At 43.9% G+C, this 18,570-nt stretch overlaps 1 protein-coding gene across 3 annotated transcripts in view; it reads right to left on the bottom strand.

Moving 5' to 3' along the window:
• LOC139057603 (uncharacterized) overlaps positions 1–18,570 on the bottom strand; it is an 87,755-nt gene that overhangs the window by 29,051 nt on the left and 40,134 nt on the right. Inside the window, exons 2-3 of one of the 3 annotated variants that reach the window (XM_070536120.1) lie at positions 8,362–8,748; positions 3,309–3,605 (exon numbers count right to left, since the gene is read on the bottom strand). In XM_070536120.1, coding sequence (XP_070392221.1) covers positions 3,309–3,605; positions 8,362–8,742 — 678 coding nt within the window. In that variant the 5' untranslated portion in view covers positions 8,743–8,748. Of the gene's footprint in view, positions 1–3,308; positions 3,606–8,302; positions 8,749–18,570 lie in introns of all 3 variants that reach the window. The other 2 variants (XM_070536121.1, XM_070536122.1) reach the window with 2 other exon arrangements.

Here is an 18,570-nt window from a genome sequence, read left to right as displayed (position 1 = left end):
ACCAGCTAAGCCATCCCGGCATCAGAGCTATACACAGGCTTATTACCGACCGCTTTGTCTAGCCAGGGGTCAAGAAAGATCTTCGAAGCTGAGAAAGATGCTGCCAAGCTTGTCAAGTGGTGAAAGTGACTTAGAACATGGGTTCATTGGTGCAGCCGTGTCGACCCACAGAGAGCCGTTTCAATCACGTGTATTTGTACTTGGTGGGGAATCTTCCCCCTTGTCAAGGTTTCAGGTACCTCCTCACGTCTGTCGACCGCTACTGAAGGTGGCCTGAGGAGTCGCCTCTAAAAAGTATCATGGTCGAAACAGTGGCGGAAGCATTTGTGGGTGTCACTGTACGGTTGTACTTTGCGAATAACTACTGAGTGACGCCGACAATTCCAAAGATCACTTTTTTTATTCCCTGGCGAGAAGGCTCGGCACCCGCCATCATAACACCACGGCTTACCAAGCACATACGAATGGCATGGTCGAGCGTCTCCACCGAAAATGAAGGCGTCACCCCTAATAATACTGGGGCTGCGAACAATAATCAAGGACGACCTCGATATCAGGGTAGCCGAGATGTACTACAGGCCAGCAAACCGCGTACCACGCCAGTTTTTCGGCACCCAGCAAGGCACTCCGCCAGCAGCCGCGCTACACTTTGGCTGCATTCCTGGCTCGACCAGCTTTGATCTACAGCCCCACGTATTGCCCGCGGTCAGCCTGTGTTTAGTTTCCCGACAATGGACACAACAACGTACGTCTCTCGGTGGCGCGACTCTATCAAGCCACCATTGACTCATTCTTATGAGGCGCCTTAGTCTGCTTTCGCGTTCAGAGGAAACCCTAAAGATTGACGCAGGCGGCAAAGAAGAGACAGTTTCGTGTGACCGCATGAAACCAGCTTATATTGAACATTGAGTCTTCATTACTTCCGCCATCCAAACATGAGCCTCCGACATTGTAGAGGGCGGGGGGGCTTGTAGTGACCGGCGATCCGCATACGTTGCCCACGCTACTGGGAAATCCTGTCACTTCGCCTTACCTTCAGCTCGGGGTCATTGTGACCTGCTGTTTCTCGGAAGTGTGGTGGCGGCCCTAGTGGGGTGCAACCGCAGCCACTCGGCAAACCTGCTTTTCCTTTTGAATTCGAAGGAGTCGACTCTCCGTTCTCAACCTGTCAATACGTGTATTTCTTGGCTGCGCTTATGCGCGAAATTCGCCAGCTTGCATATATCTACGAATTCACTACTGATATTTGTTATTCCAGTGGTGCCGATAATCCCGTTGCTGACGCTCTGTCACGGTTCCACATAAATGCAAGCCAAGTACATCGACTGCCAACACTCCGGACTGCCAATGATTATCTGTGCCTTAAAGATATCTTACTGCCTGCCTGCAACGCCACAGCGACATGCATGCGACATGTCCACGTGTCACCTTCGACCGTACGTTTCCCAACAATTTCGGTAGCAAGTTTTTGACGCACTACACTTCTCATCGCACCCGGGTGTACGTGCCACCCAACGTCTCGTCACTTCCCGCTATCTGTGGCCGTGTATGAACGCTGACGTTCATTGTTGGGCTCAGGCATGCACACTGTGCAAGCGCGCCTGGTCAGTGTCAGTCGACACATTATGAGCGCGCTTGGTCATTTTCCACCACCAGACGTTCGTTTCGGCCACGTTCACATCGATATTGTTGGTCCGCTATCACCGTCCTCGAACCAACGATACCTACTGGCTTGCATGGATGGTTTCTCACGCTGGCCTGAAGCAACGCCACTTTCTTACGTCACTGCAGAGTGTGTAGCCCAGGCCATCTTAAATGCCTGGATTTCTCCACACACCATAACGACAGACATAGGAGGACAATATGACTCGTCCCTATTTCAAGCTCTCTCCCGTCTTCTGGGTGCAACGCACGTATGAACGGCAGCTTATCACCCAACTTACAATGGCATGGTAGAACGCTTCCACCGTTAAGTGAAAGCAGCACTTCGCGCCCATGACTCCATGATTCAATGGCCAGAGCGCCCTTCTTTGTTTCTACTAGGCCTTTGCAGAGCACTGAAGGAGATGTGCAGTGTTTCTCAGCAGAACTGGTTTTCGGCACGACACTTCACGCACACTGAGTTCTTTGCTCAGGAACCGTCATCTACTGACCGACAATCTTACTCCGGCTGCCTTCGCATTGCACATGTCACTGTTACACCACCACCGCTTCGTAACGACCGCAGAAATGTTTACATGAGCCCATCTTTGCTTCGTAGCCATCATGTATTTACGAGTCACGACTATTTACAACTCTTTACGAAGGTCCCTTCGAAGTCCTGAAGCGTGATGCCAAGTTTTTCACAGTTCTTGTCTGCGGATGCAAGGACACAATTTCGATCGACCGCTTGAAGCCAGCTCAGCTAGACAGTGGCAATGCCATCTCCTAGACAAACTGCTCCAGGGCAGTGCCTTCATGGCTAGGAGGGGGGGGAGGGGCGGGAGCCTCAACATCAACGCAGTGGCGTGATAAATAGATGGCAATTCTTTGTGGGGCTTATGTTACTACATGTAATTAAAGGGGTTGCTTGATAGAGCTGGGTAAATGGTGTCCAAGTTGTGAAACACACACTAGTTTCTTATGCGCCATGGCAAGCCTGCCATCCGCACATCACTAAGTGTCCATCACTTCCTGACAAAAATGGCATGAGAGCCCTGCCTTACCTCACTCCTTAAAATCACCCTAACTTGCCCCTGGCGACAGTTTATCTCGAAGGCAAGCGAAAGCTTAACCATAAAGCGTTTTTTATGTCGGTAAAAAAATCAGAAAGAAAGAAGTACTCAGGGTAAGCAAATTTCAAGAGACGCTGAAAAGTTTTGAACACAATAAATACAGTGGGGCAAGGAAATGACGTGTGGTGTGTTCACTTCAACAGATGATATATATTATAGACTGGTCCCACAAATATGAAAATAAATTATTTCCCATTACTTATTAGTCGCTCATCATTCAATTTTAACTTATATTTCAGCTATAGCTATAGTTGATGTAACTTATTCTATCCCGCTATGTGCCAATACTTAAGTAGCTAGCTGTTTATGCACGAAATGATAATTTATGCATGATTCGCAGCAATGCACTTTATAGTGTTTCTTTGAGCACATGACAATTTTTTCTCCACTTTATGCTATGCATAGTGTTTCCAGCGTGTTTCCTCAACTGAAGGCACACAAAAAATGTAGCCACTTTGCAAATACAACCTTATCAATTTACCACTGTGTATGTGCGAAGCAATAAAAAAGAGCCATTGTGCTCAGAATATTTACCTCGGTGTTGAGGCGAACCCCTAGGACCTCAAGAGACTTGAGGGTCGTGGTTTTCGTCAGTGCTTCCATGAAATTGTCCAATGTAGTGCTGGAGCTTGCGTCAATCTCAAGAAACTGCAGCGACAGGTCAACTAGTTGCGACAGAAGCAGTCGATCGATAGCAGCGAAGACTTTAGCGGTGTCATTGGCACTGAACGAGCATCGTCTCAGGTGGAGGGAGGTCACTGAATTCAATGAACCCAGTGCGTCGCACAGAATAGGTTCATGAATATATTGTCTCTGCGGCGGTAGCACAAACTGCGAAGTAATTGATCTTCATAAGCAACACTAACAAAGGAGCGCTCAAAAGGAAAATGAGCAGAGTGACAGAAACAGTATTTGCAACATTCTAATTTGGAAGGGCATGAAGGTAGTTTGGAGCAGTTGAGTTCCAATGGACATGAGTAGCCTGTGTTAATGTACAAAGAAGCTATTTGCCAAACATATTCATGCACTGGAGTAGTTTATAAACACATGTTTTAAAATAAACACGCTGATTTGTGTATAATACTCATATTCCTTGCTGACCAGCCGCTTCCGCTTTATGCTCAAGGAGCACAATTCTATCACAGTAACAAATATCCCAAAAATTAGTTCTAATCGACTAGATGAATAAATTGAACAAAAATGACAAAACAAAAGTGTCAAATATAGTGTATTTGACATTAGTTTAATGATAATTGAACCACCACCACCAACAACAAAAAAGGCTGGGCAGAAAGGGAAGGACAAGTCGGAGAAAGAAATAACCCACTCAGAATGTTAGCAGTTGTGCTGTGTAGTATATAATGAAATATAATGCAACTTGACAAAAATTCCGATGTCACATTTGTCAGGTCTGGCTGAATATTCCCGGTGGAGTACTGTAAAAAATAATATTTCATGTGGTCCGTACAAAACACGCCATTCGTATCAGCCAAATTGTCCTGTGGTTAAATGAAGTTATTATAACACACGTGTAGGAGTTAAATACTCGAAAGTTTTTACTTCTGCTCCTAAAAGGGAGTAAAGTGAGCTATTCTACTCGCTCTCAAAATATGAAATATCAGAAGCACGTATCAACCTGCAATATAGGGACATGTGCGTAAAAACAGTGCGTTACTGAAGAAAAAAAAAGGTGGCTTCCCAGAGTTCAGGCTATTGTTAACATGCGACGTGGAAGATTCCGGAGGACCGCGAAAAATTGTTAATGAAAATGCAGATTTTATTGGGTGAACTAGCACTGTGAAAACACGGCTAAAGTAACACCATTAACAGCGAACGTGGTAGGCATTTGTCGAGAAACCGATATTGCACATTACACCAATACCATTCAGTACACGCATACTGGGCTGGTTATACGTGAGGAAAGCAGTTAACCTGTCATAAGGGACAACTAAAGAGAGTCCCATGTCCCCAATACTAAGGAAAATCAATTTAGACGACTATTTTCTCTCGGCAGTACAGAATGCAGTACAGTCTTGGAGCTCGCCATGTAGTTGGCAACACTCCTGCTTAGGGCATAATTTACACTGTGCTAATGATTGAATTAACTAAGATTTGTTGCAGAACCAATAGGTCTGCTTAAGGACGGGGTAAGAAAAAAAACGATGACCAATAGAAATTAGCTAATATGTACATCTTCGTCGATGTCATCATTATCAGCGTATTATTATGTCGACTGCAGTACGAAGGCCTCTTCCTGCGATCTCCAATTGCCGCTGTCCTGCGATAGCCCATTGCAACTTGTGCGTGAAAATTTCCTAATTTCATCGTCCCACCAAGTTTTCTGCCATCCTCGACTGCGCTGCCCTTCCGTTGACCCCAATTCGGTAATTTTAATGGGCCACCAGTTATCTATCCTAAGAATAATATGGCCTGCCGAGTTGCATAATGTCATAATGTCAACATCTATCGTCATAACTTTCTCATAATGTCAACTAGAGTACCTGCTATCTCAGTCTCTAATCCACACCGCTATTTTCCTGTCTATAAACGTTACGCCTAACATTTTAGTCCCATCCCCTTTTCCTCGGTCCTCGTCCTTTTTTGTTAACCTCCATGTTTCTGCCCCATATATTAACACTGGTAGAACGCAACGATTGTACACTTTTCAACCACAGTGGTAAGCTCACAGTTAGGATTTGGTAAGGTCTGTTGTATGCACGCCAACCCATATCGATTATCTTTTTTATATTTCCTCCTCAATGACCATATCGCCCTGAGATTAATTGACGTAGGTAAACGTATTCCTGTACGGAATCTTGACACTGAATGGTGATTCTGAATTCTTGTTCCCTTGCCAGGCAACAGAACATCATTTTCTTCTGGATAATAACCTGCACTATAAGTATTACTGATCGAAACTGATCAACTATGCGAAAATAAGTGATATTTGAAAATATAACGCGAGAAAGACTGAAGAAGCCGTAAAAAATGGACGCAGCCTGAAATCGGCGAGAAAGAAGCTTGGCATAGGACAAACCGAGCTGTATGCACTAAATGAAAAGAAGGGTAATATCATAGGCAATCTCGAAGATATAGAAAAAGCAGCGGAAGGATTCTGTACTGACCTGTACAGCACCCATCGCAGTCAGAATATCCCAATTACAAACAGTAATGAACATGATACAGAAGCTCCTCTTATAACTAGCGATGAGGTCAGAAGGGCCCTACAAGACATGAAACGAGGAAGGGTGGCAGGAGAAGATGAAATAACAGTCGATTTAATAAAAGATAGAGGAGACAAACTTGGAAAACTGGCGGCTCTTTATACGAAGTGTCTGTCGACTCCAAGGGTCCAAGAAAACGCGAAGAATGCAAACATTGTACTAATCTGCAAAAAGGGAAACGTTAAAGAATTGAAAAATTATAGGCCCGTTAGCTTACTTCCAGTACTATATAAAATATTTACTAAAATAATCTCCAATACTACAAGAGCAACACTGGAATTTAGTCAACCAAGGAAACAGGCTGGCTTCAGGAAAAAATACTCTACAAAAGATGACATCCATGTCATCAATCAGGTTATCGAGAAATCCGCAGAATATAATAAGCCTCTTTATATGGCTTTCATAGGTTACGAAAAGGCATTTGATTCAGTAGAGGTACCAGCAGTCACAGAGGCATTGTATAATCAAGGAGTACAGAACGCTTACGCAAATACGTTGGAAAACATCTACAGAGGTTCTACAGCTACCTTCATTCTACATAAGAAAAGCAGGAAGATACCTGTAAAGAAAGGGGTCAGACAGGGAGAGACAATCTCTCCAATGCTATTCACCTGCGTGCTTAAAGGTATTCAAGCTGTTAAACTGGGAAGGCTTAGGAGTAAAGTTCGACGGTGAATATCTCAGCAACCTTCGGTTTGCCGATGACATTGTTCTATTCAGCAACAATGCAGACGAGTTACAACAAATGAGTGATGACCTTAACAGTGAGATTGTAAGAGTGGGGTTGAAGATTAATATGCAGAAGACAAAAATAATGATGAATAGCCGGGCAAAGGAACAAGAGCTTATGATCACCAGTCGGCCTCTAGAGCTTGTGAAGGAGTACGTTCACCTAGGTCAAATAATCACCGGGAACCCTGATCATGTGAAGGAAATTCACAGAAGAATAAAAATGGGTTGGATCGCATACAGCAGGCATTGGTAGCTCCTGACTGGAAGCTTAACATTATCATTGAAAAGGAAGGTGTGCAATCAGTACATTTCACCAATGTTGACATATGGGGCAGAGACTTGGAGACGAACAAGGAAGCGTGAGAACACGTTAAGGACCGCACGAAGAGTGATGGAACGAAGATTGCTAGGCGCAACGATAAGAGACAGAAAGAGGGCGGTTTATATCAATGAGCAAACTGATATAGACAATTTCCTAATTGACATCAAGAGGAAAAAATGGAGCTGGGAAGGTCATGTAAGGCACCGGTGAGATAACCGTTGGATCATTACGGTTACAGAATGGGTACCAGGAGAAAGGAAAACGCAATTGAGGACGACAGAAGACTAGGAGGAGGGATGAAATTTGGAAATTCGCGCGCGCTAGTCGGAATCGGTTGGCGCAGGATAGGAGTAATTGGAGATCGCAGGGAGAGGCCTTCGTCCTGCAGTGGGCACAAAACTAGCTGATGATGATGATGATAAGTATTACTTTATCTGCTTTTGTTATCTATTCTGTATGATATTTCATACAAAACACGCACCTTAAATTTCCATGCCATGAAGGCACGTGCGCGCTTTAACCATGTCCTGCCCAAGAAGTTCCTTGTGTGTCCTAGAAATTCCTTAGAAGTATCTCACTAACATTTCCTGTAACATTTGTATGTTCCGGAAAGGGTCTTGTTTTAGTGTGAAGTGTTCGTGATCCCACACTGGAAGCGCGTTATTGTTCATTTTAACGTTCAATTACCGCGTTACAGCCCGAAATGCTCCAATATTCGGCAAGAACAAAATGCTGCTAAAGAATTCTAACGCTTCAAAATATTGCAGATATTTTATTTTTTAATGTATTCTCCACGTCCCTTTAAACGGGGCAGTCTCGCTGGAAGTGTTTAGTACCTTTGACTTCGCAATCAATAATAGAATCGTGCAATATCTATTCATTCAAGTTTTCTCTCTAGAAGGTGTTTCTGAGTTTTGCAACTACGTTACTGCAATCAGGAAACTGAGAACTATGAACGGTAGTTCTATGTGTACCTTGACGGCTTCCTTTTTTGTACCCTTTCTTCCTAAAGCATCAAATATTTTGTAGTCAATTACATTTTAGAAACATTTTCAACTATTCTCACATATATCAGAAATTGCATACTTGATTACTTATAGCTTACGTTCGAAATATCATATAGACATACAAAATAGATCAGCATTTACCTAAACATAAAACAGATAGTAGCGTACAGGCTATTAAACAATTTTCAACGTTGATCAAACAATGCACCTTGCGGAGATGTTAAAGGGAGTAAATTCACTTACATTGATACGTGATCAGGAAGCTCTATTATGCGTGTTACGTGTAGACTCGTCATACACACCTCGAGTCGTTCAACGCATCGATGTTGAGTGAGGAGGCAGTGAAGAAAGATGACAGCCGCCCGCATCGTTTCTTGTTTGTCCACGCTCAGCGGAAGGTCTTCGCTAAAACGCACTGCCAGTTTTCCAAAATCGACCTCGGTGATTTCAACCGCCATTTCGTGTAGCAGCTCATTGAATTCTACTAGGACATCCAGCAGGGAGCACATCGTGTTAGTGCTGGCTGTGCAATCTATAGGAAGCGGGAACACAGTGTGGGTGTAGGTCGTTTGCGCCCTCAGTAGCTCTGAAGCAAGTAGAGCTGTATCCGGTAAATCTGGGCATATACGTTTAATCCGTGTAGCGTATTCCAAGGCAGCATCCGTAGTTGTAAGAGGCTCCATGCTGTCCTGCGAAAATTCCCAACGACATGTGCTCATAAGGGTTTCATAAATAAGTTTATTGTTCGGGTATTGGTATAAATGAAACCAGTGATACATGGCATAAACGCAATTGACTACGAGGGTGCTTCTGAGCCGAGTGAGGTCATAGCAGAATTTTCCAAGTCTGACTGCGATGCCACGTTCATTTGACGTGCAAGCAGAGAGAGCAATAGAGAAAGGACGATTGAAATGCAGCGACGTTAGCCAGTGCATAGACCGGCTGGCTACCATAGTTAAGGGAGGCTGGTACTTTTTACAATGTTCTTGGTCCTGACGGAGCATGAACGTCTAGGGATTGCTGTTTGAAATGGGTTATTATACAAGACAACACCGTATTCTTACTCGCTACAAGAAAAGGAAAGCAGTTGACGCACATGCCTTTAGCGCTCAAAAACATCGCAAAGCTATGTGCCGAGACTTTTAGAGCATATCTCTACACATTTTTCCTTGCAGGTGGCAAAAACGGGCCTATAATGGCAGCTCAATGACAGGTACCTGTCGCAAAAGAACTAAGGATATTTCATAAAAATGACATTCAGATATCCAATTGAATATTAAGCATTTGATTATTTAAAACAAAGTGTGATGTAGACTGTGTGGAGTTCCGTTGACAAAAATATAACTAGAATACGCGATAGATTCATGCATTTATTACCGCTCAGAACAGGACATCTGATTAACTGAGGAGCACCTAAATGAGAAACAAGTGAGTTTTGTAATTAACCATGCTTGGGCAAAATCATTCGGTATAGCCGCCGTTTGCACTGGCCTCTCTTGCACGAGGCTCCCATAAGCGTTGCTATTCCATACATTCTAAAAGAAACTAACATCTGATAATTTGGAATAGGGGATTATGGAATAAAATACGAGTAAAATGGTGAGGAGTATTCCATTTGTGCTGAAAATGTCAAGTTTTATACACGCCATGACCTGAAAGTGTGAAAACAGGTCTCAGCATCTTGTTCGATTGGTACCCTTGTCATGGCTTGCAAGCGGTGCCGGAGAATGGGATGAATGTGGCGTTTTTTGTCACAAGGGCCAAGTATAGCCAAAGAGCGCCATTCCAGCGTCACTGAGTTCGCAGCGAAGTGATCATTTACGGGAGGTAAATGTGACTTGGCTGCAACGGGTCTAAAACACAGTTGCTGTAAAGTACCTAAAATATATACATGTAAAAAATTGGTGCAGTGGCTGATGAGGTGTAATTTGGACACGAAAATACATTGTGAAAGAATGGTGACACACTAACATGGGTCAAAGGAAGCCTTTGTAAGCACTACTGCCTTAAGAGAACCCTTAAACTGCAAGGGCCTGGAGGCATGTGGTATAAAACACTATTATTGCAGCGGCATCCTCTGGAAAGAGGATGCGCCACGAACTTACTGGACTAAAAACACGTAATACCGCATCGTTCAAGCAATGTAGAACTGGGGTGCTATAGCGTAAAGTATTCCAAATTTTTGTATTCCAATTCTGAAATCTGCCCTACACGATTGGTAAAAAATGTTCGCCCCCCTCCACTTCACCTTTTGTCACTTGACGTCGCGAAACACGCGATAGGTCCTTATCTGATACGACGTGTACACACTGATTAGTATGATTACACAGAAAAATAAAAATAATAAAAATAATTATTCTTGATTCGAAAATTTTTTGCATACAATAAAGTGTCTTACCAACTCGAGCGCCGAGACATGCTACGGCACACGATGCTGGCGTTCTGTCCTGGTTCGACGCTGTTTTGCCATTAGCCCTCTACTAGTGGGCTTAAGTTTTCGGGCTGCACCTACTTCGCCTGTCCATCGCGCGACGTCACAAAACCGCGAGCACTCGCCGCGTAGAAGTGAAATGTACACGGTAATGATGCACTAATATGCCGAACAAAACAGTTTTTTTTTGTTCTAAATAGCTGCAGAATACCCCGTCTCGAAATGAATACAAGATGGCCGCCCGGTGTCGTTCAGGCATTGGCTATTCGCACCTGCCGGAGAAAATTTATTTATTTGCATATAATAAAACTTTTGCTTGACAGTATAACGTCATAGAGCCTTTCGGCACATATACGACATCACAAGGCCAACCATTCGTTGCTGAGGACCCGTTTTAGCGGCCTTCTGGACTTTTCGTTACACTCCGCTGTGATTTTCGACCAGCCCCCTCAAGCTAAGCAAAGGCAAGCGGACCAATCGCAGAAGCAGGCAGCATGCTCTTCATTCGGTTATCTACTTTCACTGCGCTGCCTCGGATACCCCATGGATACTTTCTCCACTTGAGCGCTCTATGTAGGCAATGTTATTCGTTTTTAAAGCAAACAAAAGTGACCTCTAAAAAGAAAGAGGGCGTTTGATTGGCCTCTTTAGACAACGCTGCGAGTCACCGCCCCAATGCTTGCGTCGGCGGTTACGCAAATCTGACGTCAGAAGATTGGAATAGACACCAAGTGGAAGAATTTTGCGCTATGGGGCCTCTACTTTGGTGTAAAACACGATTCTGGAGTAAGAAACATTACCCGATGAATAGCGATGTGCCGCCGGTTTGCCAGAATAGTTTTTTTCTCTCTCAGATTCTGCTTCCCGACGCTCCGGCAGGGTGTAGAGGACGGTCAGCCTTTTGCCACATGTACTACGAGCTGCAGGTTCATCACGAGTCAGCAAAAAAGTGTGGGTTCGTTATGTGTGTCCCATTCGGGGACTACAGAATGGGGCAGCAGTTCGTGGATTTCGTTTTGAAAAGACAGAAACCTAAATGCGGCTTAAGTAGGTGAAACTTATTTGTTGCAGCGTGCCACAAGCGCTGCCAGTGGCGTCTCAGTTTCTTTCGTAGGAATGGCTTGAGATACAAAGCAGGGGCACCAGTGGTAGGATTGATAGCTTGTGATACAATAGATGTGGCGATTTCGTCAGCTACGCGTAGCATAATACCCTCGATTCCCCCATGCCTAGGTTCCCAGCATATAGTCGCATGCTGCTGAGACATACACTGTGCACAGAAAGCAATAAAGCTCGATAAGTGTAGGGCTTCTGTGTTCATGCAGCAGTGCTGGGTGGCATCAAAGGTGCATGTATCTTAAGTACTTTCTTAGATACTCCTTGAGTATCTTGCATTTGTGTCATGATACCTCTAGCAAGACGTGCATCGGTTTCTGTATTTGCGATACATGAAAGAGATGTATCGTGTATCTTAAGATACAAGATACTGCTATCGCAACGTTACCGTGCGAAGCTATAAACTTTGGCTGAAGTTTCTGAAGCTGATACTGCGGCCACTAAGCCACCTGAATTTCCACCTGTTCGCTGACCTTCACCGAAGTCGACAATACTTCATGATTCAGTAAAGTCGAAAGTTGGGCTAGTTGGTGAGTGATCATCGTACCTTGCTGGTGTAGCAGCGCACTGACACGGACACAGAGAAGACAAACAGAAAAAGACGACACTCGCTGCTTAAACGACACTTCATGATTAAATGTCAGAGCTATTAGTAGTGCAACCTGTATCGTATTTCTACATATTCACTCTGATTGTGCAATACGGAATCGCCTGTGTATTTCACTTTGATATATCTTTGTTTCTTTAGGTCACTCTTAAATTTCTTACTGTTACAAATCACCATCCGAGCTATAAGTGACAGCAGTGTGAATAGCAGCGGTATACTGCGATGCTTTGTGCCACTACAATGCTTATAAAACATTTTTGGGCTACTCAAGCTTTCTCGTAGAAGAATAATCCTAAAAGGATTGCATGTTAATGAATATGTCACCAACGAACGCTTCACGACAGCAGATAATTAGAATGCGAAAGTTCATTGCGGCATTATGTGCTGTCTGTATACGCAATGCGTCACAAAAAAATGTCGCTACCAGCGTTGTCTCGGTTGTACACCTGTCTAGTGATCCGCTATTGCGTAAACGGCAATGCGTCTATGGACAAGGTAAAACTACACAGGCATTCGCTCCATCTTGCAGAGGCTTCTTACATACTATTACAACTTTACAACTACTATTTCTTAATCTATTAGACAAAACATTACGTAGTATTGTATAATTAGGAATTACTAATATGCTACATTGTTCATGTTTCGTCATCATCATCATCACAATTATTATCACAATCATCAGCCTATTTTATGTTCATTGCAGGACGAAGGCGTTCTCCAATTACCCCTCTCCTGACCAAAGCAATTCCAACTAGCGCCTGCGAATTTCCTAATTTCATCACCCCACCTAGCCTTCTGCCATCGTCGGCTGCGCTTCCTATCCCTAGGCACCCATTCTGTAACCTTAATTGTCCACTGGTTATCTAACATACGCATTACATAACCTGCCCAGCTCCATTTCTTTCTCTTAATGTCAATTAGAATATCGGTTATCCCTGTTTGTTCTCTGATCCCCACCGCTCTCTTCCTGTCCCTTAACGTTACGCCTAAAATTCTTCGTTCCATCGCTCTTTGCGCGGTTCTTAACTTGTTTTCAAGCTTCTATGTCAGCCTCCATGTTTCTGCCCCATATGTCAGCAATGGTAGAATGTATTGATTGTGCACCTTTCTTTTTTACGGTAATAGTAAGTTTTTAGTCAGGATCTGACAATGTCGGCCGAATGCGCTCCAACCCATTTTGATTCTTCTGTGAATTTCCTTCTCATGATCACGGTCCCCTGCGAGTAATTGACCTAGGTAAACGTACTCCTCCATAGACTCTAGAGGCTTACTGGCGATCCTAAACTCTTGTTCTCTTGCCCGGCTATTGAACATTATCTTTGTCTTCTGCATATTAATCCTCCGCCCTACTCTTATAGTCTCTCTGTTAAGGTTCGCCATCATTTGTCGTAACTCGTCCCCAGTGTTGCTGAAAAGCACAATGTCGTGTGCAATCTGAAGATTGCTGAGATATTCGCCATCCATCCTTACTGCTAAGCCTTCCTAGTTTAATAGCTTGAATATTGCTTCCAAGCACGGAGTGAATAGCACTGGAGAGATTGTGTCTCCTTGTCTGACCCCTTTCTTTATAGGTATCTGCCTACTTTTCTCGTGGAGAATTAAGGTAGTTGTGGAATCTTTGTAGAAGGTTTCCAAGATATTTACTTAAGCGTCCTGTGCTCCTTGCGTACGTAGTGCCTCTATGACTGCTAGTATGTCTATTGAATCAAATGGTTTTTCGTAATGTATGGAAGCCATATAGGGAGGCTGATTGTACTCTGCGTATTTCTCGATTACCTGATTGATGAGATGTATTTGATTCATTGTAGAGTATCCCTTCCTGAAACCTGCCTGCTCCCTGGCTCAACTGAAGTATAGTGTTGCTCTTATTCTATTGAAGATTATCCTGGTAAATGTTTTAAATAATATTGGAATTAAGCTATTGAGACTATAATTTTTCAATTCTTTAACGCCCCCTTTTTTGTGGATTAGTATAATGTTGGCATTCTACCAGTTATCTGCGGGCCCTTGAAGTACATAGGCAATTTGTACAAAGGCCTACTAGTTTTTCAAGCATTATATCTCGATCATCTTTGATTAAATCGACTGGTGTTCCTGCTACACATGCCACTTTCCCCTTTTTCATATCTTGCAAGGGCCTTCAAACTTATGGCCAGTTGTAGAAGGAGCCTTCGCAACCTGCTCATTACTACTTTGAATAGAGGTATCATGGCTGCTTTGGGTACTGTACAAGTCAGTATAGAAGTCGTCCGCTGCGTTTACTATATTTTCGATATTGCTGATGATGTCAGTGTATATCTTTCAGTGTATACATCTTGTTTGTCCGATGCCTAGTTTCTTTCTCAGTGTTTTCAGACTGCGTCCATTTTTTCCTGCTTCCTCAGTATTTCTCACGTTATAATTTCGAATATCCCTTATTTTCTCCTTGTTGACTAGTTTTGACAGTTCCGCGAATTCTATGTAATCCCTTGAGTTGGACATTTTTATTCTTTTTTGTTTCTTTATTAGTACTTTGTTACATGGGAGAGCTTAGCTACTGGTTGTCTTGGTGCGTTACCTCCCACTTCAATTGCTGCTTCTGAAGCAAACCTAGTTACGGTTTCATTCATTGCCCTCTCTATGTCATCTTGATTTCTCTGTTCTATGGGTCAAATTTGTTTGCAAGTGCCAACCCGAATGTGTCTATTTTTACCCTTACTGCGTCTAAGTTGGCCGATTTCTTCTTGACGAATTTTAGACTTTCTTCAAATTGAGGTGAATCCCAACCTTCACTAACATATGATTACTGCACTTTACCTTACCTAACACTTCTACATCTTGCACTATGCTGGGATCGGCAGAAAGTATGAAATCAATTTCATTTGTTGTTTCACCATTAGTGCTTTTCCAGGTCTGCTTCTTGTTTTATTTTTCGCATTTTATTTTTATGCTTCCCATTTTCTAACTCCCTTCTGCAGTGGCCTCGGGCCTCCAGGGTAGCATAACATGAAAACAAAAACAAAAACTGCAAGTGGTAAGAAGCCCCACCTAATTTTTTTTTACTTTCATACTTTGAGTTTCATACTTTTGCTTTTTGCATATACGAATTAATGCCCGAGATGCACTTCGGCCAGTTCTCCCTTCTAGCAATACGTCGTATTCACGTGTCACGGGATTTGATGTGTTTAGAGCTTATGGCGTTCTCAACACTTGGGGAATCACGCAGGAGACACCATGCCTTGTTCTGCCTCCTGCGCACTTTTCTACATTCGTTATTTCGCCTGGGATGTGTCGTTTAAAAGCCGAACCTCTAGTTTGTGGAATGCATACTGATGCGGCCACAACTGAAAACGCTCTTACGTATGCTACTGCATCATGAATATTGAGGGCACGGACATCATCCCAACTACGTAAGTTCGAGAAATCGCGTCCGGTTGCCTTAATCGACTTTCCATCTGGGTATATGGGGATAGCATGCATCTGGTTTTGTCTGCTTCAAAAACATCGAGAAATTATAACTTCCCTAAGGGTTCTTTATGACGTTCTACTCTAGGTACGCCATGAGCGTAGCTGATGCTACGCTTATGTGTATGGAGGGGAACGTTTCATGTGCACCGCTGCAGAAAGTTGGCACTTTCTAATTAAAGTGTACCGCACGTGAGGAAACAAGAAAATTTCCTATTAGGTGGCTTCTAAAATCATACGAGAGTCTCCCCACACGGTGCTGCGCAAGTTTGTATCTTTTACGAATCTATAGGGTTTGGCAAGTTCGTCGAATAGGGTCTGAAATTCGGTTCTGTGGAGTTTATAGCACGGATGTTTGTAAATAGAAGCGAGTTTCACCAACTTATCGAACATTAGTGCACGGAAAACAATTGCTTCAAGAGATGTTCGGAGTTGTTTTGCTAGTATAGGCAACAGGTTTATATACAATTATAGCAACACCACCCGACGAGGGCAGAACATAATCACGATCTTTCCGAAAAATGGCATATTCTCTAAAAAAAGCTTGTCTGCAGCTTTTACGTGTTGTTTCCTGTACGCACTGCACGTTCGGAGGTAGCTTACAGAAGTTCTTTAACATTATCTAGATTGTGCAGATGTGCCCTATTATTCCACTGCAATAATTGTGTTGCCATATGGCAGAATATATGTGTGGTACGTGTAATATAGGAAAGTTAACTCACAGAACCCATTCCGGACCATGTGATACGAGGTTCCTCTTTCTTTAGCGGTTGAGATATTCTCTACGCTCCTTCGGCACTGTTCATAGCGATTAACTGGAAGTCACATCAATTGCCTCTTGCGGGAGTTGGACACGTGCTCTTGTGAGCGGCGCGTTCGCCTTGAAGGCCTCGCCTCGGGAGACATTTGAGGCCGCCAACCCAGAGATTGACGGGCCCTTCTTCGATGGCAGAGCAGCGTTGGCTGCACCCACCGAAGGGGCTGGTCGCCCAACCACGGCTAGACTCTTGATGGGCAGGGCTGAAGCCGGAGTCTGCTGTGGCACTGCCCGCTTACGCGCCGCATCAGCATACCCTGCGGTATGAGGAAATGAACCTTCTCGCACTTCCTTGAAGGACATGTTTCCTTGTGCTTTTACATTTACGATTTCCTTTTTGTTTTTCTATGTGGGACGAAATCGGAAGCAAGCTACTTGGACGCCGTCGCAGTTCGCGCAATGTAGTGTGCTATCCTAGTTGTCTGAGGGATCATTTTGGTCATAACACCTCGTACAGGCTTGGCAGCCTCGCCAGCTTTGTGAACCGTAGTCATATCGCTGACATCAAGTACGGCCAGACGCAAATCCTAATGCATCCTGCCTCGATGGTTTCGGGGAGAACGCTGGAGTCGAATGTTAGTATGAGATGTTTCATTGGACATTAATCCCATTCTCGTCTTTCCATCCTTCCAGAAGATGTCTTGGTAGTTCAATAAGGTCATCTTCTGAAATAAAACATCTAACAGTTTTCATTCCGTGGCCTCTCGCTAAGGTCATCGGGATGTCCTCACGTGACACTAGGTTTGAAAGCTTTTCGTACTGCTTCTTGATGCGCAGTTTCAACAGGTCACCGCTGGCTATCTTCGTGGCTTTGTACCCTGGCCCTGGAGAATCTCTTAGAGATTTCGCTAAGAGAAAAGGGTAAACCAATCTCGCTGTCATTTCCCTCTGCACTACGTGATATCTGGGAAAGTTTTCTTTTTTTTGTCAGAAAACTGAAAAAGTTCATCGGTGCACCCTCTTCCTTGAGGACGACAGGGAAATGGTGGAAATTGTTCTGGCATATATATATGCGGGTATTCAGCAGAGGTACGGGCGACCAACCACAGAGCCCAACGAGCGAACGTGACAGGACTATGTTCATTGTGCGTCAGTTAAAAACTCTGCTATAACCAAATCTGAATAACCAAGGGTCGTTACGGCACACAATTTTAGCCCTCGCTGCCTAAAAATTTGGAAGCGGGGAACAGTGACGGGAAGACAGCAATGATTGAGAGGGGGAGAGAAAGATGAAGATTGAAGAGAAGGATAGGAAAAGGCAACTGCCGATTTCCTCCAGATTGATCATTCTGGAGGTACCATCTATACGAAGCAGTGACACTGGATTTATTAACGCTGCAGCAGACTTCTACAGGGCCAAGAAAGGCAGTAGTTAGGACTGCCATTCGGAGATGGATGGCACATACATCGAACATTGGTTTACGTCGTTTACGTCTAAACTGTTGTCCAACATCCCCGCCAATAGCGTCATTGTTATGCGTAATGCACTGTACCATGGTGTTGCTCTAGAAAAAGTGCCCACAGCGTCGACATGAAAAGGTGGCATCCACGCGTGGCTTACAAAGAGGGAAATTGTTGGAGCTCAGTTATGGTTCGTGCCGAACTGTTAGAACGTTCAAAGAGAGTCAGAGTGCCCTACGCTGGCCCCGTGTACTGTATTGCTTCTCAACACAGTCATGAAGTGTTAAGATTGCCTCCATACCACAGTGAATTTAACCCGATCGAGAATGTATGGGGCGTTGTGGAAGGCGACGTAGCCACGAGAAACAAGGAGTTTACTTTGGCGCATGCTAAACAGTTATTACCAGGTCACTGGCATCAGTAACCCAATAAATTTGGGCAAACTGTTGCGCACATGTCCAGCATGTCGAAGATGAGGCCTGGGAACGGTATGCAATTATCGATAATCAAATCGACCCGGTCAATATTAGCACTAGTGCTTCGTCTGACCAGTCTAGCTCAGTGTTGAGTGGTACTGAAGTGCTTGCTTGCGGCACGTATTGGAAATACCATAGCTTGTATCCTCAACTGTTTGTACGCCCAAACCCGAGTGTCTCACTGTATCTTCAATTGTGTAGCGCTGCTTATAGGCTCCT

Source organism: Dermacentor albipictus, chromosome 3, assembly GCF_038994185.2.
Source record: "Dermacentor albipictus isolate Rhodes 1998 colony chromosome 3, USDA_Dalb.pri_finalv2, whole genome shotgun sequence".
NCBI classification, from domain to species: domain Eukaryota; kingdom Metazoa; phylum Arthropoda; class Arachnida; order Ixodida; family Ixodidae; genus Dermacentor; species Dermacentor albipictus.
The sequence above is the reverse complement of the archived record's forward strand: the minus strand, read 5'-3'. Positions and strand labels throughout refer to the sequence as shown.